At 36.6% G+C, this 25,119-nt stretch overlaps 2 protein-coding genes across 2 annotated transcripts in view; both read left to right on the plus strand.

The window, feature by feature from the left end:
• Positions 1 to 16,121, plus strand: part of LOC136810837 (BTB/POZ domain-containing protein 19-like) — a 38,173-nt gene extending 22,052 nt beyond the window's left edge. The window contains exons 8-9 of the mRNA XM_067067424.1: positions 12,849 to 12,974; positions 15,442 to 16,121. Coding sequence (XP_066923525.1) covers positions 12,849 to 12,974; positions 15,442 to 15,546 — 231 coding nt within the window. The 3' untranslated portion in view covers positions 15,547 to 16,121. The remainder of the gene's footprint in view (positions 1 to 12,848; positions 12,975 to 15,441) is intronic.
• LOC136810824 (uncharacterized) lies at positions 5,516 to 11,198 on the plus strand. The gene is made up of 2 exons (XM_067067414.1): positions 5,516 to 10,784; positions 11,149 to 11,198. Exon 1 carries the CDS (start codon positions 5,851 to 5,853, stop codon positions 10,306 to 10,308), a length of 4,458 nt encoding a protein of 1,485 aa, XP_066923515.1. The 5' UTR covers positions 5,516 to 5,850; the 3' UTR covers positions 10,309 to 10,784; positions 11,149 to 11,198.
• Positions 16,122 to 25,119: the final 8,998 nt, after the last annotated feature.

Genomic DNA, 25,119 nt, shown 5'->3' on the forward strand with positions numbered 1-25,119 from the left:
TCCGGCTGACTCTTGAAAAAAGCGCCTGAATTCTGTTGTTCCAAGGTAAAAAGTCCATGGGGATGGTTTTGGAGTGCAATTTTTAAACATTAAATTTCGAGTGGGGATGAAATCAAAGTCATTCTCCCAGTGGGGCTGAAATTCTAGGATATTTTCCCACCGGGTCTAGTGACACAGGGGTGTGTTGGATTTTTCTCAAGTAATGGAGCGTATCGAAAAGTAGAACGTCGAATTAGTGAGCAACAACTGTAGATACTGAAAGATTGTATAAATTATCAGTTCCCACTACGCATATTTTGATATTTTATTAATCTATACTTACTATACTATACTATAGAATAGGCAATTGAATTTGTTTTTTACATTTGTAAAGGTCTAAATCGTTAATTAGTTACGGCAGCTCAAAGATATTGTTCAAAATTACCTTAAATGTGGGTTAATTTACGCCGTTTTCGTTTGACATGGTTAGTGAATTTCAAAAGACAAATCGAGTGACAATTTTCAAATCAAATCAAGATAGACACTTCACCACAGCAGTATTTAAGCTTAACCATTATGGGCAGTATCTCAAAAACAAAATGGAGTATACGACATACGAGTTCGAATCTTGGAAAGATAATCGATAAAAAGGCCCAAAGATTCTTAAATTTGATTTTCATAAATAAGCGCTGACTTTAATAACTCCCGTCTCGAACATATTAAAGATCGTCATCACCACGGGCGAGTCCAATACTGGTATCTACTTATAAATAAATTTTTAAAGAAAGAAATGTTTCCCTTTTTTATATGTCTCAGTACTCTACCTTTATTTAATGGAAAATTACTTTTATAGGCTCACTCCTTTTCTCTTGGAGATTGAAATGTTACAAATCGAAGGTTTCTCTATTTAGCAACATGTTGGGGAGAAATGATCATAATCAGATGATGCTTGATTATCATTTTTTATTTGAATTTGATACATTTGCCCATGTCAAGCTCATCATTTATCGAAATTCACTTTCTAGCGTATTTCACTGTGCTCACCCCCAATTCTGCTCTTTGCAAAGAAAAAGAAGATAATGCAGTGTCATTTATGAAGATCAAATAAGCCGCCACTGAGCAACATTTTTTTCTCCTTTCTTGCAACATTTTTTTCTCCTTTTTTGCAACATTTAAAAGAAAAAGAAGACATTCCAATGTTTATTACGTGATATAAATTTCCCACGCTCTTAGAAACGTGCTTCACTATCTTTCTCTGATTTCCAGTTTTATTGTCGAAAAAAATGAAGGATTGAAATTGAGTACTTGCGTACTTGTTGAGGCGTGCAAAGTTTCGCGAGATCGAAGAATCACGAAATTTACAACACTTACTTTCGCGAGCGTATACTTCTAGAACTGGATTGAAACTTATGTATTTTGACTATGAGACTTTAACAGGCTAAAAAGTGCCATAAATCTTACATTTTATTTCAAGTTAGACGTTTTACAGATTTTTTTATTTTGTCCAGAATTTTCAAAGACATTTACCTCGGCGAAAAGGGCTAAAATAGAATTCGTGAAAATCGCGAAAGTTTCTACCCGTGAAAGTCTGCCAGTCTGTACGCCTAAAGTAGTATTTGGTTGTCTTAAAACAATCAAAAAAGCTTATAAAACAGAAAGTTTGCAAATAAATAAATAACAGTTAGTATTAAATAAGAAAATTCTACATAGTACCTTTTCGCAAGTCCCTTACTCTACTGGAGGAAAAACAATAGCTGATTCACAGACCCTATAGATATACTTCCTGTAGAAGCTTTTTTCGTTTGAGAATAATAGAAGCCTAGGCCAAAGCTTCGACGGGAAAAATTGGCTCACCTTAGAACATTCAAAAATTTTTACTTTAGTAGTTTTGGAAATAAGTGTTTCTACCCAGAGGGAGAACCACTCATTTCACCCCATTTTGATGAAATTATATAAGAGTGCAAAAAGGTCGTGGGAGGTTAAAAATGGAATGAAATGCAAGTTTTGGTTGGGGATAAAAATATCGCGGAAAGCTTTGTCGGTAGAAGTAAGAACGGGTTGGAATCTCCTAATTAATTACTTCCATACGTAACAAAAAGGGTTCTTCAAAAAGCATACGTGAGGGAGGGAGTCAATCAAGAGATGTATGTATCGTTTGCAAATTTTTTTAAACTTTCTTTTTTCAGTTTTTTTTTTAAAACCTTTTATGTATATAGTTAACTTAACTTACACCCGACTTACACTAGTTTCTTCAAAGTTTCAGCCCAAATATAAACTGGAATAAAGAGGGCTTTATTAAAGAGAACGTTTTTAAAATACATATTTATTAATCAGAGGGGTAAAAGGAAACAGGTAGGTAAAAATATCAACAAAACTAATTTTATAAGTTTCGAAGTTGCTTGACCATTAAAATCAAAGGCCAAAAAATCCCCTTCTCTTTGAACTTAACTAAATCAGGTAAACTTATTAGGTTTCTTTTCTTTCTTCCTTGAAAATTTGCGAAATTAATTGATTGACAAGCTCTTGCAACATTTTCTACTCTCGAAAGAAGACATTACAGTGTCACAAAAAAGAGATCCCCCAAAGCCGTGATCTTGGTAAACCTTAGAGAGACTTTGGGAGGGTGACCCAGCCCTTAAGGCACGCGTCATACCCAGCGCCCATATTTTTGCCGAAGTACCTCCCCCCACCGGGGGTTCAATCATACTAAGAAAATAACAGCCGAAATACTGCTCAAGTCTGTATTCAGTTCATTTGTGGGACAAATTTTTTGCAGTGCTCGTATCTCATCTTGCTGAAACGTATCTTCGGATTGTCTTTAAAAAAATTCTCTTTATACTCTTTACTCTATCTTCAAACGAGAACGATTGACTCATGACTATGCTTCTTGCCTTGGTGCTTCAACGATTTGTCTTTCTAAGGAAAAAGATAAGAGTGTATAGTTTGTTACGACACTTAATGTCGGACGGAAAAATACGTACAAATTGATTGATCGGCTCGTTTAAGAAAAACATCACAAGATGATTTTAATCTCGCTTTTCATGTCAGATCGACGGATGATAGAATTGATATTTTGTACTTTTCGGTTGTAGAAAGTCGATTAAGAAGACCTTTTAACCTTTTAGAGATGAAGTTAAGAATCATCACTTTTTGTAATACCCCCTCAAGAACAACAACAACCTTCTTTGACCTAAATAAAAACTCGACACGGCAATTTAAAAGTCGAAGAGACGCTAGCCGAAATATCGAAATATTCAAACTGGGAGATAATGAATCCTACAATGTTAGTCACTTTACCTTGATAACTTTACATGATATAAAACTTCTAACCACCAATGTTTTTTTTCTCAAACCAGTAATTTGTACTTACAAGCACTGTCTCAAATTTTTTAAATCTAAATATTGTAATATCATGCTGAAAAAAGAGATTAAATAAATTAGTCCCCGATCAGCAGCCCTCTCTTAACCAGTGGCGTTGTGGCAGGGGGGGCCGGCCCCCCAGCGGAGCTTTTTTGAAGGGGCGCCGAAGAGCAAGGGGCGCCAAAAGAGATTTTTTTAAACGCCCCAATCTTAAAAATCATACTTTATGCGCCTTAAATTGCGCCCAGGACCAATTTTACTGAGATAATTTTAAAATACTTGCAATTTTTTTCGCTCGCTTCGCTCGCAATACAGTTAATTGGTAACTTCTTTGTTATCTAGCTAATTTACAAGTTTTTTTGTGTACAATATAGTATTATTAAATGAAAAGCTAACTGCGTCCCAATCTGCTGACAACAATATTGAAATCATAAAACATCTATTTTTTCGCTCGCTTCGCTCGCATAACACATTGTTCCTTTAAGTTTCTTTTCACTCTAGCAAGTGTCAAATTTGTCTATTTTTATTTAGTGATTTAGGGTATCTTGGCAGTTGATTTGAAAAAATTTTCTAGTCGGCCCCAACCATGGTGGAGCCTGTTTTTCCCTTTTCCATTCGTCAAAGATAAATCTACTCTTCTCCACTAAATATTTCCTTCCTCATTATGCCTAGGCAAATGAATTTGGTAAAAGTTTAGAAAATGATGGGTGGGGACACCACTTTGAAAAATTGGAGGGGGGGGGGGGCGCCATTTAAAAAAAATTGACTTTGGCCCCTCCAGAAAAATTTTCCCACAACGCCACTGCTTAACCCCCATATACATCATACCATGTTCTCGTTACGATCAAGAAAATCGCCTAAATTTGTTCATTGTAATATTTTTTAAATATAAAAAACATAAAATGAGTCACGCAAATTTTCATCCAATTACAAATCAGGCTGAAACTTTGCTCACACCTAAAAAGAATCTGGAATCAAGCAAATGTATCACCCCTTCTCACAGATCTGGTAGAATTTTTCCGCCCGGGGTGGGAGGGGGTAAAAATAACGGACAAAAACTTGATGGGGATGATACTAACATGTACATATTTCAGAAAGTAGAAGTCTATATAGAGCCAATGTTCCTTGTTTTCATTGCGTGTTGTTACGACTTTTGAATGAATGATGATGATTTCGAATGAATATTTTGCCCTTCCAGACATTTTTTTAACATTCCCAGAAAATATGTATTTGTCAGAAAATTCAGTGGGGATAGAGAAAAATAGCACACAAGTTTAAGCAAGGATTTTTTTATTTGATTATTTTCAACTGGGACAAAAATTAGAGTCTAATTTTCCACTGGGAACGATATTTCGGCCAATTTTCCGGCGGAAGGGGTCTCAGAGGGTCGGTGAGAAGGGGGTGTAATGTAGGTAAAAAACAGAAGCCCTAATCATTGCCATCATACAGTAACAAAAATCAAGAAACATTTGTCCAAGTAATAAGAATTAAGATTATATTTTTTGAGTGTATTATAATTCAGAGTTATGCAAAGAATGGTTGGGATCTGATTCACCGCTAGATACTTTAACCCTTTTCAATTCAAAACTCCCTTTAATTACGAATTACATACAGCACACTCCTGTTTCAGTGACAAGTTGAAAATTGACTATCAGTAGGGATAAATTGAGGTGCTGGACGCGATGAGTCCAAAGGAGAACTTCCTGCTTTAGACAAGTGAGGTTTGAAATTCTATTGTCGCTACAATCACCCTCGAAATATATTGAGATTTTAGTGTATTTTAACGTTTTTCAGAATTTAAAGTTCGGGCGAGAATTGCTATTGTAGTAATTCGACTTTCTTCCATTGAATATTTCGATTTTAGAGGGGTTTGGTGGCTTCTAGGCTATATTCCAAGCCTCATTTGAGCAAATTTGAGCTTTTAAATCCTGAGATCCTAAGCTCCTCCTAAGTCTTAAGTCTCATGTTAAAACTCTACTTTCCAACTGTAGTTTAAGGCGCTTAAAAATCAATTGTGGTGTTCAAAATTACACCGGGAACTCCCCTTTGTCTCAAATATTTAGTGGATGATGGTAGTTTGAAATTCAAGTAAATTTTTGTTTCTTTGTTTCTGTGATAAAGGGATGTTTTATTTAAAGTGACGAACACTTTAAACATAGTCTATCTCTTTTTGTCATTCGCCACGAACCCCTTTGAACCAAACCATTCGTCACGAACGGTTTGGATTTGACCCTATTTGAAAAGCGTTCGTGAAAAATGCACAAGCATTCGTCATGAACGCTTAGACTTTCGCTTAAAAGCAAAGCGTTCGTCGTGAACGCTTAGGCATTCGTCATAAATCATAAAGCATTCGTGACAAACGCCTCCCTGTTAAAGCGTTCGTCACGAATGAGTCGAAATCTAGAAAGCGTTTGTGACGAACGCTTTAAAAGAAAGTCGCTCGAAAAGCATTCGTGACGAACGGATGGACCGTTCGTGGCGAATGACTGACCGTTCGTGTGTCCACGACGAATGCTTTTCGTTCTAGTAGTGCCTGGTGCTGACGCTACAACTGGAAAGCACGCCGAAGGAAGATGCCAACGAGACTTCGTATGTCCACATCCATCTCATCGAAGGTATGATGTTAAGAAACACTTCCTTGACTGCGAGGAACACAAATCCGAAAACGATCAATTACTTGCAAAGTACGTTCAACGCTTCATACGTAATCCATCACTACCAGAATTTGCTCACAACCTCAGCTTGACACTTGAAGAATCAGAGTGCCACAAGATCCACAATCAAGACTGTAATGACAGAGGAATCTACGCCTTACAACGCATCAACGTCGATGGTAAGAAGCTTCTCGTTTTCTTCGATTCCGGCTGCAGTGATTTCATCATCAGCAAATCTGCAGTTAAACTCCTTGGTGCCAGATGCTCACAAGAATCATCCAATCCTATCAGTCTTGGTGGTGTTGGCAACTGTTCAACTAAATCAACCCTTGGATCATATCGTGTCAAGTTACCTCTCTTTGACGGTGATGATGTCTTAATGTCAGGTCCTTGCTTGGAAAGGATCACATCAATCATGCCAACCTATCCACTTGACGAAGTCTTCAAAGACATTCAGCGAAGCTACACAATATCAGGTGGTAACCAACCACTGCCCCAGCTACCTCCTTCAATCGGTGGCGAAGTTCACGTTATGATTGGTGTAAGGTATCTTCGTTACCATCCAAAATTGATCCATCAGCTACCATCAGGACTCACGTTGTATCAGTCAGTTTTCCAAGATTCATCAGGTCGTCGTGGTGTTGTCGGAGGTCCTCACAAAGTCTTCACTAATGTTCATCTATACCACCACATTGCTATCCATCCAACCGTGAGGGAGGTCAAACCTCAACTTCCTCTTTTGGGATACCAACCAGATTCAACATCAGCATTCCTGTCAACTTCAATGAAAGTCTTCGAAGAGGTGGAAGGAGCAGGAAGTGAAATTGACTATCGATGTCCAAAGTGTCGAGGCTGCAAAGACTGTAAACATGATTCATCAAACGAAACTATTTCAATCAAAGAAGAAGTCGAACAAAGTCTCATCAATTCTTCAGTCAAGATCGACTTCGACCAATCCATCTCATCTGCTTCATTACCCTTCATTGCTGATCCAACAACTCGTCTCGCCAACAACAAAGATAAAGCAATGAAAGTTTACATCCAGCAATTGAAGAAGCTCAATCAACCATCAAACCTCACTGACAAAGAAGATATCCTCCAATCTGAAGGGAAGCTTCAGAAACTTGGGTATGTTGAATTTGTTCGTAACCTACCCCAAGATGTTCAATCAAGACTTCACAGTTCACCTATACACTACTTCATACCCTGGAGAGCCGTCTGGAAGGGAAACTCTCTAAGCACACCCTGTCGCATCGTCTTCGACGCATCTCAATCAACATCTTCTGGGTACAGCCTAAACGATATCTTAGCCAAGGGTCGTAACAATCTCAATAGGCTACAAGAAATCCTCATCCGTTGGTCAGTTCAACCAGTTGGGATGCATTCAGATGTAAAGAAAATGTACAATATGATCAAACTGGCAGAGAAAGATTGGTGCTACCAACGATACCTCTGGCATCCTGACCTCGACATTAACAAGCAACCAGATGAAAAAGTTATCAAGACGCTCATTTATGGCGTTCGATCGTCAGGCAACCAAGCGGAACACGCCCTTCGAAAGGTTGCTGAAGCTTCAAAGGAGGAGTTTCCTGAGGCAAACAATGTGGTTCAAAAGGATGTTTACGTCGACGATTGTCTCACAGGTGCACCTGATCACAAAGCAGCTCACAAACTTGCTGACCAGATAGAATTGTCACTCAATCGTGGTGGATTTGAATTGAAAGGTGTAGCATTTTCCGGAGAAGACCCTCCACCACAGCTTACCGAAGACGGAACGATGATCCACATAGCCGGTTTGAAGTGGTTCGTTAAAGCTGATCAAATTTCGCTCAACATCGGGGAGATGAACTTTGCTAAGAAGATACGTGGCAAAAAACCTTCCAAATTTTCAAATGTCATCCCAGAGAGACTTACCAGAAGACACTGTGCATCAAAGGTCGCCGAAGTATTTGATCTTACTGGAAAGCTCACACCACTCATTGCTGGAATGAAGATTGATCTCCAGACACTCGTTCATTTGAAGCTGGATTGGGATGACAAGATTCCAGACAATCTTCGAGAGATTTGGGTAAACAACTTCGATACAATCCAAGAAATTGGCGACGTCCGATTTCGTCGAGCTGTCGTTCCAGAAGATGCTGTCAATTTGCAAATCAACACCCTAGATTTCGCTGATGCAAGCCAACACATGACGTGCACCGCGATCTATGCCAGATTTCTACGTAAAGATTCCACTTACTCTTGTCAATTAATCTTCGCCAGATCAAGAACTGTACCAAAGGATATGTCGATGCCCAGAGCTGAATTGTACGCCGCTCTTGTCAATACTCATTCAAGTGAAGTTGTCAAAAAATCATTGCAAAATTTGCGACAATCGTCAACCAAATTTACAGACAGCCAGATTGTCCTTCATTGGCTCAACAACGATGAAAAACCTCTCAAGACCTGGGTCAGAAATCGAGTAAACGAAATCAACAGATTCACCTCAAAGGATCAATGGTTCTATGTGAACACAAGCAACATGATTGCTGATCTGGGGACGAGGAAGGGAGTAACCATCCAAGATGTTTCAGACGATTCCACTTGGATCAATGGCTACGAATGGATGACTCGAAACGTCGGAGAATTTCCAACCAATACAGCCAAGGACCTTCGACTCAGCCAAAAGGACATCGCAGAAGTTCAAAAAGAAAGACAATATCAACTACATCACATCATCCAATTGCCAGATGCTGTCCAAGAAAGATATCAATATTCCAATTACTTAATTGACCCCAATCACAGAGATTTCAGCTCAGTCATTCGTATTCTTGGTTACGTAATTCGATTTATCAACATCTTGAGAACGAAGCAACGAGTTACTTCGACCAATCTTACAGATCTGGAAATCAAACAAGCAGAGACGTACTTCTTCAAAAAGGCCACTGCTGAGATCGTTCAGTTCGTTCCAACCAAAAAGTACGAACCCATAAGTGTCAACAAAAATGATGTCTTGTACTTCAATGGTCGTATTCTGCCCTCAAACCAAATCACAATCGTTGGTAGATTCACTGAAGCAATGCTGGATTTATCTACAACATCATTCTGTGTCCCACTCGTGGATCGTTGTTCACCTATTGCCTTCAGCATCATATCAGATGTTCATTGGAACAGTCGTGTTTCAAAACATTCAGGAGTAGAAACCACCTTACGCGAAGTCAACAAAAAGGCTTATATCATTGACGGAAGGAATACTGTCAAGATCATCTTGAAGTGCTGTCAGAGATGCAAGTTCCTCAAGAAACAATCAATTCAAGCTTCAATGGGTCCAATACCTCAATCAAGAATTACCGTAGCACCTGCTTTCTACTTCACCCAGTTGGACCTGAGTGGACCTTATAAATGTTATTCAACACACAACAAAAGAGCCACTTTGAAAATTTGGCTTGTCGTCTATTGCTGTTGTGTCACATCTGCAACATGTATCAACGTTATGGATGACTATTCAACACCAGCATTTCTTCAATCGTTCATACGATTCGCATCACGTTATGGATTCCCAAAGAAAATCTTCTGTGACGAAGGTGGTCAACTCATAAAAGGTACCAAAGACATGCGTCTATCCTACAGCGACATCAAAGGAAAGCTATATCGAGATCGAGGAGTCGAAGCTGAAACTTGTCCAGTTGGTGCACACAACATGCATGGAAAAGTCGAGAGGAAAATTCGGGAGATTAACTCATCTTTGGAAAAGGATCTTCAGAACGAGAGACTATCGATTCTCCAATGGGAAACGCTCTGCTCGATGATAGCCAACTCGATCAACGATCGTCCAATTGCCATTGGTAACCTCACCGACATTGAGAATTTTGATCTTGTTACACCTAATCGTTTAATCATTGGACGTAATAATGATCGCAGTCCAACGGGGGAATTTCTTACAACGACAAATGCATCCAAGTTGATCGATCAAAACTCGAGTATTTACAACTCATGGTTTGAGTCGTGGTTGATGAATCATGTTCCAAAATTGATGTTCCAAGCGAAATGGTTCAAACACGATAGAAACGTCGAAGTTGGAGATATTGTCCTGTTCAAGAAAGTCGATTCAGTCTTGTCGAAGACATACACGTATGGAATGGTGATCAATGTTAAACCTGGTGATGATGGTAAAGTACGACGTGTCGCGGTGAAATATCGAAATGATAGTGAGAAGTCATTTCGTGAAACTTCAAGATCCGTTCGAGATTTGATTCTTATTCATTCAGTAAATGATTGTGATCTAATGAAGGACATGTATGAAATGTCCAAAACTGTTGATAATGGTTTTACTTAACTGGAGAAATTTTGTTGGTCTTGGCTGGGAGTGTAATGCGAGCTTGGTGGCTCTGATGTACTTTTAGTAAAATTTCAATAAAACCAAAAAATTTCTCAGTTCCTATCCACAGCGTCTCATTTAACAGTCTTCTGTTTCCATGGTTTCAGTGTCACTTCAGTGTTTTGCGTTTATTAGCTTCTGTTTTCAATTAATTTTTTTACGCATCTTAATTTTATGTTCAATGCGTGCGTTGTCATTATTTTTCTATTGTTTCATTATGTAATCTTTTGTTCAATTTTTGTCAGTTTTTTATCAAAATCGAGACACTTTTTTCAAGGAGCTCACTTGTTCCTTACTAAGAGAGATGTGAGGTTCAAAGCAAGAGAATTGTTTTTTAAGTCATGGAATTCAATTTTTAACTTTGATTTGACAAATCGTCATTTTTGTCATTTTTTTGGGCACTCAATACACAGCTATCATTTACTGGCTACCTGGTAGGTTTCCTTCTCGTTTCTCACTCGTTCATTCTTTCGTGTTTCACCAGCCATCTGGGCTCAGGCATCGTGTCTCCCTAGGTTAAGATTAGGTTATGAAATTTTTGAAATGAATATTTCTTTTACATTTTTACGGAGAAATTTCTAGCCAATTTTTCCACTCACTTTTGGTCAGTTCTCAATCTTACAGTATGTGAGATTCGTCATTTTTTTTCAATTTTTTGAGATTAAGATTTGTCAATTTTTCTCAATTTTCGGATGATCAACTTTTGTCACTTTTTTCAATTTTTTTCTCAGACTAAAATTTGTCATTTTACTTAATTTTCTTTGAGACTAAAACATTGTATTTTTTTTCTTCATTCAGTTTGAACATGTCATAAAAGTTACAAACGCGTCAGTCTCTGTGCCCTGCCCAACAAACTAAGTTGTTTAAGTCATTTTGGAGCACATGACTGTCTGCTAGCTGTTTTATAATTCTGTACAGTAGAGAATCATCTGCAAAGAGTGGAAGTGACGACTCTACCGTTAGAGGCATGTCATTGATGTAAACGAGAAACAACAGGGGCCCTAAAACAGTTCCTTGGGGAACCCCTGATGTAACTGGGGAGCTTTCAGAAATTGTGCCTCTTACAACAACGTTCTGTGATCTTCCTGACAGAAAATCTTTAATCCAAGCAAGGATTTTTCCATTGACTCCGTAATGTTGAAGTTTTAGTAGTAATTTACGATGACATACTTTGTCAAATGCTTTGCTGAAGTCGAGAAGTATTGCATCTACCTGTTCACCATTGTTTAAGGCCTTAGCAAAGTCGTTTACAGTGGTTAGGAGTTGGGTTTCGCATGAGCGGTTCTTACTGAAACCATGCTGATTGTTGGATAGTATTTTCTGTTCTTCCAGGTGATTTATAATATGACTATGTAGAACATGTTCTAGGAGTTTACACGAAATGGAAGTGAGACTCACTGGTCGGTAGTTTTCTGCTTTTGATTTAGATTTGTTGTTACCTTTGTGTATGGGTGTTATACGAGCCTGTTTCCAGTCTTTTGGTACTGATGATTGTTTCAATGATGCATTAAACAGCAGAACGTAAGCATCTGCAACTTGTTCCGAGCATTCTTTTAGTAGTCGTGATGCAACATTGTCTGGTCCGCTTGCTTCAGAGAGCCAGTATGCATCAAACTTCTCATAAATCATGTCCAAAACATCATGAATAATGATGAAAATGATCAATTTTTCACTGAGATTTGCCAGTATTTGCTACACAGTCAGCTAGTCCACTTTTGGCAGCCATCTTTTTCTTAAATACTTTCGGCCAATCAAATCACAGTATTATTGAAATCAGATAACCCGTTTTTGTTAAATCGGAATAGATCATCGGATTAGATAAACAAACAAAAAATGTCTTGACCGTCGTCGTCGTTGGACGAGAGAGAATTTAAGGCTCCTAGGCCGGAGCAATTACTGTTCTAACTTACCACAACCTCTTTTCCATAATAAATTATTATATGTTGCTTTTTTGACAAATTTTGGTATTTTTGAATAAAACTGATGGGGGACCGCCTGAGCTTTTTCAGACCCTGCAATTTCTCATTGAAAATAATTGTTATTTTCCATTCTGCAGGGGTATAAGCTTAGAGAATGTAGCAAAATTTATATTTTAGACACAAGAAATAAGGGTGTGGGAGTCTATAAATGAGGCATGGTGAAAACACCCTACTGGTAGGTATTAATACCTACCGGTAGGGGGTTGTACGAATTATCATTAAGGAAATGGGCAGAGAAATTCATAACAAGTTGACTATTTCACAACTTTATGACCTTTTATCTGATAACTAATTTAAATAAAAGAACCCCAAAAGATTATTTCTGGTTCTAAAGCCTACTCTAAAGAATAAATAGAAGTACACTCATCTCAAACATCTCTCTTGGTCAAGAAAGATCTGATAGACAAAATGACGTAAATTGTGAATTAAAAAAAATATTCTATACTCAAAGAACCCACAGAGTAAAACATTGTTTATTTGAAACTAAATCTCAAAAGTAAAACATTCTTTTTTTGACAGGTTGCATTGGGTCGACCATTGAGTGAGATTTCAAGGACGGTTGTCTGCAACCTTCGATTATCTTTATTGTCCGCTGAAGAGCTTGCAAGACTGGAAACAGAAAATATGAAAGAACATTTCATACCGGTGAGAACTGTTTATTTTAGTCTCTGTTATGCTTCTTCCCTTAAAGCCGGTCTCCACTTGTGCGCGCTTCAATCGCACTTTTTCGAGCAGAGCTTCCACGCTAGTCAAAAGAAAAATGAAGCAATTCCTCATTGACTCAGAACTTACATTTGAAGAACACATTGCAAAGCAAGTCAAAAAAGCAAACGCGATACTTGGCATAATCAATCGAGGATTTGTAAACATGAGTACAAGTACATTTAAAACATTGTATTGTACGTTTGTTCGCCCGCATCTGGAGTACGCTCAGTCAGTATGGTCTCCGTTTCTACGTAAACACGTAAATCTGATTGAAGGAGTACAAAGACGGGCAACAAAACTTGCTCAAAAATGTCGTAATATGTCTTATGAAGAACGATTGCGTGAATTAGATCTTCCTACGCTCGAGTTTAGAAGACACTTTTGTGACATGGTCCAACTTTACAAGCACATCAACTATTACGAAAAAGATACCATCCCAAACAAGATAGCCCGTCGAACGCGACCAAACAGAAGGCACAACTTTGAGCTGATTCCAAACTTTGGAAGCGATGGACTCCGTGGTGTACAAACGAATTCCTTCTTTTATCGAACTATACCAACCTGGAATAAATTGCCAAAAGATGTCGCTGAAGCAAAGACAGTCAAAGTCTTCAAAGAAAGACTCAACACTGCATGGAGTAAACACCCGAAAAGATTCAACACAAGACAATTGTAAAATACGTTGTATAATCACGATCAGTTCCAGAGGCCCTCGTGCGCCTAGAACTTTGTTACATTATAATAATAATAATTGGCGCGATCTGACGTAACGGTTGAAAAAAGTTGAAATGTGTTCAACTTTTTTTTCAAGCGCACGCTACATTTTTATGACGTAATCTTTTTTCCAAGCAAAAAGGATTGAAACCAAAGAGTGCGATCGCAGTGCGCGTAAGTGGAGACTGGCCTTTATAGGAGACTGCACATTTTTTCTAAGCAAGTAAGGCTACGCTACAATGGCCAAAATATTTAGAGCAAGTGAAGAACATCTTTGAGGCTTTGCAGACCCAATTTCTTAGAAAAATGCAGAATACTCCGGAATGGCAAAAATAAGAGCATAAGAACAATTTTAGGCTTAAACTCTAAAAGGTAATAAGAACATCTGAAGGCTTCATTCAATAATTTTAGATGCTCTTATAAAAAAACATGTATTTTATAAAATATTGTATGGGCCATTCATAAAGAGTATATTTTTCTGTTGTGTATGATTTAACCTTTACCACGCCTTCTCTCTGGGAACTTCACCCCGTGCACGCCTTGTCGTTTTGGGAAAAATGACAGTTTTACGCTTTCCGTCATAACTTTTGATCTACTAAACCGATTAAAAAAAATAAGCCCAATCTGGAAAGCCCAACTATCCTGCTTTCCAAAAATGTTAAAATAAAGGATTTTCCTCTATCAATGGTGACACAGTAGTCTTCTGCCTTAGAGTTGAAAAAAATTCAAAACGCAATTTATCATATTTTTCAAAATTTTACGTTTCGGTTAAAAAAAAAGTGGGGAGAACATTTGCGATACCATAATTTTCTGGCTCATTGTTTCCACCATTATAACTACAATTGCTAGCCAAAAAATCACAATCATACCTTTACTAGAAAAGGCAGAATTCATTTTTAGAAAACCTTGGTTTTCGAGAAAATTTCCACGTAAATCAGAGGCACGTAAGGCAGAGGCCCCTTGAGGTAATTTTTATGGGAAATATCACTAAAAACAGCTAAAAATGACTTTCCTATCATCAACCAGCATGAAAGCAATAGAAATAACATAGTATATACACTTTAAAACTCTTTGCAGCCTTATCAGAAGCCTTAACTTGGGTTTCGGTGACGGTCGATGACGGCCGACAAGCCTCCAGTCCTCACCCTTAATGTACCGTCATACTCAAGAATAAGGAGCCAGAAACTTACCTCAAACACTGACTAAACTACAAACAAGCAATACATAACATTTCCAACCAATAAAACAAACCATTTTCCACTAAATAAACATAAAAAGTTAGTTACAGCAGTCAATGAGCTCATAATTTCCAAAAGAATATTTTGCCTGATTTTCCAGTTTGTTTTGACAGTTAAAATCGAAAGTAGGTGGTTTCAAACTATTGAAAATAGTTTGTTTACATTTTCTCTCCGTCATATAAGACATTTCCCGGGATTTAAAGGCGTCTTTAAGGCGGTAGGGCAGCTTTTCTTAACACCCCATGAAAAACGTATATTTACGGCTTCGGCTATATATTAGAACGTAAATTTACGGCTTCGGCGTGGTAAAGGTTAAAGCTTTTGAACTTGTTTGTAATTAGCTTTTTTGACATACCAATTCACTGTTTTGTCCAACGTCTTCTGTTTATTTCCAGTGAATGTCTCTCTTGTCTTTCTAGAGTATATATTTTTTCCAATACTGCTTTTATTTTTAGGTTGAACAGATTTCGATGGCTTGGAAACATTTAGCATTGAAGACACCACTTCATTCCACGCTTGACACAACTCCAAGGAAAGGGACCATCCCAAGGAAAAAATGAGAATGGAGAAAACATACAAGATTTCTATTGATAGATGCTTGGATATTTGGGGTAATCACATCACTTGGAATGGTATGATTATGAATGATGAATCAATCTTTTGCTGGTTGTCAATAAAAGGTGATTTTATTACTGAAATGGTTTTTTGGCATTCAAATCACATTAAAATCGTATTCTTGAGTATTGGTGCCATCAATGTTTTGAATTAAGAAATCATGGATTTGGATGCAGCTTCAAGTTTATGTTTATCCTTTTAAATTAGAGATGCAGATCTAAGGTATCGTTTAATTTTGTTTGAAAAACCTTTATTACAAAGTGAATTGGTACTATTTTTGACTAGTATTTTGTTTGCATTTATCATTTCTTACCCGCACTGTAAAATGATAAAGAACTGGTTGGTTATCACAATTGGTGATAAGTGAGAACAAAGCTCACTTTCATGTTTGAAATAGCATCTTTTGATGAAAGACCTTATTTAGAATTGAGAGCTAAATATCACTATTATTACGTATTCCGCATTTTCATGCACTGAAAGATCAATGAAGTTTAAACAATACTTGCCAGTGCAGTATTTACAACAGTTAACTTCTTCAACAACTATGTGTAATTTCTCTTTTCCAATGTGATATCTTTTTTCTAAATCATGTTGAAAGGAACTTTGAAAGGGAATCTGATAATCCAACATATCATCGTATCTCACTTCTCTTTGGCTCAAACTTTAACTTTCGCTTGAGTCTTTTGAAGTTTAGTCTTAAATCTTTTTATTCCTCTTATTTCGTTGCCAAAAGGAGGGATCCGTCAGATTTTCTGCTTTTAATGAGTTAAAAATGTTTTGTAGATTGTTCAGTTAGGTTCATGAAAGTATCACTTGTTGTTCACAATAATCATATGGAAGTCTGAATCGGTTGTCGTTGTGATCTTTACTCTACGTTTTACTTTTGTGTCTGTTTGCTTTGTCTTTTCTTCAGGTTTGCTTTATCTTTTCTTCATCATTGCCATAAATATCTAGTATGGACAGAAAAGTTAGATTGACAGCAGATTGAATCCTATTTTGCGATAGGAACTAATGGATGCTGTAAAAGACCTTTCACCATCTGGTATATATAAAGGAGATAATAATTCAAACTGACCTCAAAAAGGCTCAAAAAAATCCTTTAGATCTTTTTTATCCTTTTGGGAACTTGGTGTCAAAAAGACACAAATTGAACAACCCTGATAGTCCATTAGAGACGTAGGGGATAAAGGGCATAGGGCCTCTTGCAAATTTTGTACTTTGGGTGTTGACTTGAAGTGTTATCATTAACTTAAAGTAAAAATCATTTTCATATAGCAAAAGCCAATACCTTTTGATCCACATAAGCCGTTATTGCCTTTCCAGACAGATGCATCTACTACAATACCAGATACATACACCATGTCAATATTCATCGAAAAGGAACATTTTTCATCTCTTATTCATCAGCGTCACCATTTTAAAGTGACACCCTTTCATTATGCATGTGTTTTGTACTTTAAAAACTACGAAAAGAGCTGCTCACAAACTTCCGTATTGACCTGAATTAAATTTTAAAAATAATAATTTTAATTCATTTATGGTTGACTTGAAACTTTGTACTTTGCTTTCATTTTTTAACACCCTTTCTATATGAAAGTATAATAGAAAGCCTAACAAAATATTGTAACTAATGAAATGTTGGTTGCCATGATTTTTCTTACAGTGATTTCTTTTTCACAAAATAACCTAAGTTATCCAGTGTTTCACTATGATCAGGATTACAATTTTCACGACAACATAAGTCAACATGATTTTTGAAATGAAATCTATCAGATCGATAATCCATGTCTGCCAGCCTTTCTGATACGTTTCTCCGGTTCATTGCGTATCTTTATAGATGGCATGCATCATCATACACATTCTAAAATTTAAAGAAACATCATGTATATCGCATAGTTTCCTCTCCCACTTCCTTTAAGATAGAATTATTGTCTCCAAAAATTAAGGTGGGGATGGAAAGTGCGTCAGGTATTACAAAATGTGTTATTATTACAAAGTGCGTTAATACAGGGTACGTTAATTCTAAATATTCTAATTCTAATAATTCTAAGTTGGTTTGTAAGGAACTATACTTGCTATTATTTGCCCGTACAGTAGTAGACATAACCGTAATCTTTTATGATCTAAAGTGCGTTTGCTCGAGATTTTCAGCAGTTCATTTGTTCATTGTAACAATTCATGAACCTACTTCTAAAATGAAAGCCAAGGTTCAAGTCTCGATAGGTTATCTTTTGGTAGAATTTGGATAAAATGTATATAAAGTCCGTCAACTATAATGTGGTTCATGGACTTTTACAACCCTAGCAAACATTCTCTCGCAGATCAGAAATAATTGTTTTTTAAATTATAAAGAGAAAAGAATTTTACCTCTTTATAAGTCGTTCTGTTTCATTACTTGCACGAACTTAGTAAAATTACTAACAACTGCGTGTCCACATGTTTTTGGACATAAATCTAATATATTACAAAAGCTCGAGCTAACAACATTGGAATCCAGAATTAAGTAATGAAAACAAAACAAACTAACCTACACGCATTAGAGCATAGCATGCTGGACAACGTGGCATTTTGATTTTAACATTATTCAATACAACTTCAAGTGGAGGGATCACCGTATCCGCTTTATAGTAAAGCTGGTTACTTTTTACGCTTAACCAGTTCTTAGAATCGACTTTATAATCCCACGTTCCTACTCGGTTCCAATTAGCATTACCGTACCAAATTGCTACTGCTCTGTGGTCACTCGTTCTCCATTCTTGGTAGTAGCCATGTTCCTTAGTAAACGAGTCCAAGGCTTTTCGATAAAGTCCTGATGTCCAGTGTTTACTGTCTATAAACATATCGATATCCTCGTCGTAATGAAGAATGCTTTTGGAGCGGGCGTAACTCATTACAAAACCACCGACTAAAAAATACGACACATTATGATTGTTTAAATGGGTACTAAGCTTCTCCAACACATCCATCATTTTGCGGCGACAGCACGGCGGCGTATCGATTCTCATTTTACGTTTGGTGTCGTAAATGGCGCCAGGATCACAATGTCTCGTGTATTTTGTACAGCCCAAGTTTGTTATTGTTCCATCTGTGTGAACGATCCATTTGACTCTCTTTTGGGGAACTTTCTTTTTGTTATAAAATAACATAACATCTCGAAACAAACTTTCGTAAAGTTTGTTGCATTTGTCATCTTCCAAATGTTGGTTGTATTCTTGTAATTCGTATACCGCCCAATCAGCCGGTGAAAAAACAAACAATTCTGAATCCAATAACTCAAACAAATGCCCAAACACTTGAAGTTTTCATTCGCTAATATATAGCTCTTTTAAGTTTACGATGATACCACAAGGGCTCGTAAAAGCCAGGACACCTGAAAAAATAATAATTCGAAAGTCAAAGATTATACTTCTTAGAATTAGAATTATATAAAAAATTTCAAAAAACACTCAAAAGAGTGATTTTTCAAAAAGCTGAGGAAATTTTGTCTCAACTGGCACTTTGAATCAGCAAAAGTTGAATGTATATCTAGAATTTATTAATGATCAAAGTTAGTTAATTACTGAAAATATCTAAATCACAGCTCTTTTTAAATGAGTAGATGATGAAAAATTTCACATTTTGAAAAATTAAAAAATGAACCACTAATGATATAGTAATAGAACCACTATTAGCAAAAAAGGATAAAAGAAATGCCAAAAAAGGAAGTGGTGCTTCTAAACCAGCACTCTACTTCAATTTGAATTGAGTTTAATACCACCGTTTAACGGGGGCATTCGGGCGGGTGATTGAAAAAACCACTGACATGGTCGTCACAGAATCTGTAAAATTCACAGTGAAAAATCCTTGTTTAAAAAAATTAAATAAATAAATAATAATTAAATAAATAACACTGCCACGGGCTTAAAACACCGTAAGTCTTCAAAAGGGCTATATCATTACCTTTTTTTTAAACACGTCTTTTCTATAAGAACCAATAATAAATGATTGTTCTTGTAAGAAGTGTGTACTTTAATTAGATCAATTTTTTGCAAGATTGATTTTTTTTGTCAGATTGGAGGAACAAATGCATTTTCAGTTGTTTTTTTGACCCGCTTAAATCTTGCAAAAAGTATCGGATTAAAGTACAGTCTAGGGCTTTTGAATAGCTGAGTTTGGTGATGTTCTTTCTGTACTGCCTCATTTTCTCACCAAGCTTTGAGGCAACATGTCCTTTTGTAAAATCAAACCCAGGCTCAAAGTTAAACTCTTCCTAGAGCTGTGTGAAAACCATCCGAACACGTCCTTCGTTTAATTTCACAAGCCCATAACCTCCACCAATGTTGCCAGTTTTTAATTCATAAGCGCGTGGAATCTTTCATCAGGGCTAATCCATGTAAAGCGATTCGCTCAACTTCAGCTGGGTTTCACTTTTTCGGTTGTTCCTCGCCAATCGGGTGATTTCTTGGGGTATTGATGAATAAGCAAATCGATTTATTGCTTGGGTGCTGTCTTGGGGTATCGATGAATCATTAGTAAATTGATTTATTGCTTCATTGTTGTTGTTTCTTTTTGTTGTCGGATGAGAAAAACCATCAATCTGAACTGTATTAAGTACCTCTTCCAAATAAGAATTGTTAAAATTGTTGAAAAGTAAATTATTATCTTCCAGGTCACCCAAAGATTGTTGACAATTACCCAGATCCGGTAAAGCCTGTGGTCCTATTAATATCTTGAGGATTGCTGAGATGTCCTCTGACTGACTCTTGACAATGGTGGTTAGTGATTCAACCTCTCCACGCAGCCTTCTGATTTCTTCCCACAGATTAAACGAAAATTATGATTGAAATAATTTTTATATCTAGAAAGGCGCCAAGTTTATGAGAATTTTTTTAAGAATGTAACTCCTATTTAGATGCATATCCCAGAGTTTTGAAAGACTTTGCTGTCGTGAGTGCTCCCAGGTCAACCATAGTAAATATCAATTAACCCTAATATGTGATCACATATTGTCTGAAAAATAAAAATTTAATCTGTGAAAAAATCGATAAATCAAAAGGCACAATTTTTCCAGTTGTTTCACCCCTTTTTGGTAAAAATTTTTCAATTTTCACTCTTTACATTTATGTCATCTAAAAAATTGCTGAAATTAAAATGTTCAATCCTCCAGGAATGCAAATTATCATATAAAATCCTAATTTGAGAAGGCTTGCATAGTTTCAAATAAAATCCTTTCCGATTGTAATATGTTTCAAAATCTTTAGTGATTTTTCTCTGGTGCAGTAATCAGGTAACATCTCTTTATAACTTTATTTAACATCTTTAGATGTGTTTGGCTCTACTCGCAATATTTCTACCTCGATTTCATCAAAAAGACTTGTAGGAAGAGCTGAGAGTATTTGTTTACGTTTTGACATCATATTTCGAATAATAAAGTGTTTAGCTTTAACTAGCAACATTTGGGTTTATTACAGTAGCAACACAGATCTTCTCTTGTTGCACTGTAAGAAGCCCACTCAATCGGTGTTTCGCAATGCATTTCGAGCCTTGTAAAGATTGAGTCAGACAAGAAGGAGACACCAGTGATATCAGACACCTAAAAACATAATCGTAGTTTCTTGTGATGCTTCTGATTTCTCTCTGTTCACTCTTACTGTTTATATACAAGGAAGTTTTTTACAGGTTTTTTACACGTTTTGTCCCGTCAACATTGAAGCCTTACAATCCTTTAAAGTAAAGATAATACACTATTGGCCACAAGCCATGCAGGATGTCTATAAGCTTGTTTCCACCGTCAATCTGACGGACGGACCAATGATAAAAAGTAATTAAACTCCATAAAGCCTTTCAGCTATTTTTCACTAGGTGACAATGGAAATAAAGTTGACTGTAAAGTTTTTCTTATTTCACATTTGGTTTGCCATGTTTTCCATGACAACTACTGATGATTGAACTTGATACATTTCCGCAAAAGTTAGATCTACCTTTCTCCAACCATTAGAATAATTTGCACCAGTTTTGATATAGTATTTCTTCCATTCTTCATTTTGGCAGATTGCTTTTTGGTGCTGGGTCAGAGTCTTTGCGCTTCTCTTTGCATGTGATGCATTCTTGCCAAGATTCATATTCACCACGGAAGATTAAACAATCATTAACACAAACGTCATATGTTTCCAGTGGTAGCAGCAATGGCTTGATTAAAGCTAAAGCTTGGTCCAAAGACTCTGGAAAATTATTTTCCTTTGGTAAGAGGAAATGATTGGTGTTATACGAAACATTTCATTCATTTGTGTTTTGGAGGCGTATGGATAGCACACGAGTGTCCTAATCTGTAGGAGAATTTTGGTAGTAGCAATTTTGGATGTCTGGTACAATGTATTGTCAAAACGAATGCGGCGGGCGTATTCGGGGATTTTTAATGTTTCTTCCCTTTCTTTTTTCAAATTTTCCAGATCCTTATTCACCACGAAACATCAGACAATCATTAACACAAACGTCATATGTTTCCAGTGGTAGCAGTAATGGCTTGATTAAAGCTAAAGCTTGGTCCAAAGACTCTGGAAAGTTATTTTCCTTTGGTAAGAGGAAATGATTGTTGTTGCAAAACACAACACTTGTCTGTGTTTTTGAAGCGTATGGATAGGATACGGTTGTATAAATGTGTAGAAAAATAGCTTCAAAGACACATCACATCACATCCGACCCTGCATACAATTTGGTTTTGGCAATTTCAGATGTCTGGTGTAATCATAGTGTGCAGGGGGGGTCAAGGTCCCACCTAAAATTTCAGGTCCCAGCACTTGAGAAACTCCCACCTGATAGTTGACTTTCCAAGTCCCACCTAAAATAGGGATTTTATTTAATAAAAATTTTTTAATTACCAAATTTCGATGTGCTGACCTCCCCTTCAATTTTTACTTGTTCACGGATAGGAAATGTAAAGCAATTCAATTCAACAACAACAAACTGTGATATGAATTTAAGCAAAACTACAGCATTCTATTTTGTCTTCTATATGTACCCCTTTTTTGGCGCGAAAGATTCGAATTATAATCGGGAAATGAATCGAACTAAAATCGGGAAACGATTCGGATTTCCAAAATAAAAACAAATATGGTAGAGAAGTTACGAAATGGAAAAAATGGTTCTTTTGAAGTTAAACCACACACAGACAGAAGCTGGCTTGGTTTGGTTTCTCCAGTTTATCAATGAAGAGAGCAAAAAGTAATAGTAAAGATTGAAATGATACCACATCAAAACAAATATGCAATGAATTCTAATTATCATACAACTAACGTGTATGAAGAATAGAATGATTTTAATTGGCTTTGCAGACTCTTTCGAACTTTCGAATGACTCGTTTAAAGCATAATTTTTGCCTTATGAAGGCCAACTTTTTTGCATATTTGATTGGCAAACAGTTGGCACTTCGGGCAGTTTGGAATGAAAATTCCAATAAAAAGTTAGGGGAATTTTCAATGAAAAACAGATTACAGGATTCAAAGACAAATATGTAAAAATCTAAAATTTAAAATAATTTTTCTTTCAAGATTTCCATAAGAGTCCCACCTAAAGATTTCTAGTCCCACCTCAACCTATTTCCCCCACCTGAAAGTCCAAAATTTCAGACTCCCACCTGGCTGTTTTGGACCCAAAAATCCAAAACCCCCCCCCCCCTGCAGAGTGGGGGGGGGTGCACACTATGGTAATGTTTCATTAAGACGAATGCAACGGACGTATTCTTGGATTTTTAATGTTTCTTTGAGTTGGTGTAGCTCTGTTGAGGTTGCAGTTGGGTATTTGGGAGAAATCCGTTTTCTTTTCAGGTTTGTTTTTTCCAGTTTCTCGTGTGCTTTTACCATGACATCCGCAACCGAGCTTGTATCATTCCATACTTTGAGCCGGAATGCATCCCATGATGCTGTTGGAAAGTCAAAATCTAAATCGAAAAAAAGATCATTTTTTGTTTAGATCAGTACACAGAAATTTTAGTTCTGATTGCCATTTCAACCTTAAAGTCACTTATGGACTTTGGAGGAAAATGCTTGGAAATTTTCAATTTTAGCAATATTTGTTTCTTCAAGAATCCGCCTGCTGCATAATTGAAAATAAAATATGTAAAAATACAAAAATGTTTTGAAATGATTTGAGTCTTGACATTGAATTCGGAGAAATTTTTGTCAATGCTGTTCACAATAATTGTCACATTATTGTTTGTTTGTGTGCAAGCCAACATTTCAAATTCTTGAAACTGGAACCCATCAGTTTTGCAATGGAATAGTATCAATATGAAGCATGGAATCCGAATATATCTTTCCTGATCTATCCATGTTCACGTGGTAGAGGTTGTTTGTGCTTTAGTTCTTTATCCTTCAGAATGGTATACTTTTATTTGGCACTGTTTTCCCGGAATTCCTTTTTGTGATTTTTCATTTGAGAGTTTTGGTCAATGATGTCTACAATAATTGTCATATTGTTTGTTTGTGTGCAAGCCAACATTTCGAATTCTTTAAACTGGAACCATCAGTTTTGCAATGGAATTCTTGAAACAGGAACCCATCAGTTTTGCAATGGAATTCTTGAAACTGGAACCCATCAGCTTTGCAATGGAATTCTTGAAACTGGAACCCATCAGCTTTGCAATGGAATAGTATCAATATGAAGCATGGAATTTGAATACACCCATCCTGATCTATCCATGTTCACGTGGTAGAGATCGTTTGTGCTTTAGTTCTTTATCCTTCAGAATGACATACTTTCATTGGCACTGTTTTCCCGGAATTCCTTTTTGTGATTATTCATTTGAGGAGTTTTTGTCAATGATGTCTACAATAATTGTCATATTGTTTGTTTGTGTGCAAGCCAACATTTCAAATTCTTGAAACTGGAACCCATCAGTTTTGCAATGGAATAGTATCAATATGAAGCATGGAATCCGAATATATCTTTCCTGATCTATCCATGTTCACGTGGTAGAGGTTGTTTGTGCTTTAGTTCTTTATCCTTCAGAATGGTATACTTTTATTTGGCACTGTTTTCCCGGAATTCCTTTTTGTGATTATTCATTTGAGGAGTTTTTGTCAATGATGTCTACAATAATTGTCATATTGTTTGTTTGTGTGCAAGCCAACATTTCAAATTCTTGAAACTGGAACCCATCAGTTTTGCAATGGAATAGTATCAATATGAAGCATGGAATCCGAATATATCTTTCCTGATCTATCCATGTTCACGTGGTAGAGGTTGTTTGTGCTTTAGTTCTTTATCCTTCAGAATGGTATACTTTTATTTGGCACTGTTTTCCCGGAATTCCTTTTGTGATTTTTCATTTGAGGAGTTTTTGTCAATGATGTCTACAATAATTGTCATATTGTTTGTTTGTGTGCAAGCCAACATTTCGAATTCTTTAAACTGGAACCCATCAGTTTTGCAATGGAATTCTTGAAACAGGAACCCATCAGTTTTGCAATGGAATTCTTGAAACTGGAACCCATCAGCTTTGCAATGGAATTCTTGAAACTGGAACCCATCAGCTTTGCAAT

This window comes from Clytia hemisphaerica, unplaced genomic scaffold, assembly GCF_902728285.1.
Source record: "Clytia hemisphaerica strain Z4C2 unplaced genomic scaffold, Clytia hemisphaerica genome assembly, whole genome shotgun sequence".
NCBI lineage: Eukaryota > Metazoa > Cnidaria > Hydrozoa > Leptothecata > Clytiidae > Clytia > Clytia hemisphaerica.

Excerpts from the sequence above, each read along its gene's own strand:
- LOC136810824 (XM_067067414.1), top strand. The coding sequence starts at position 5,851 with ATGCTTTTCGTTCTAGTAGTGCCTGGTGCTGACGCTACAACTGGAAAG.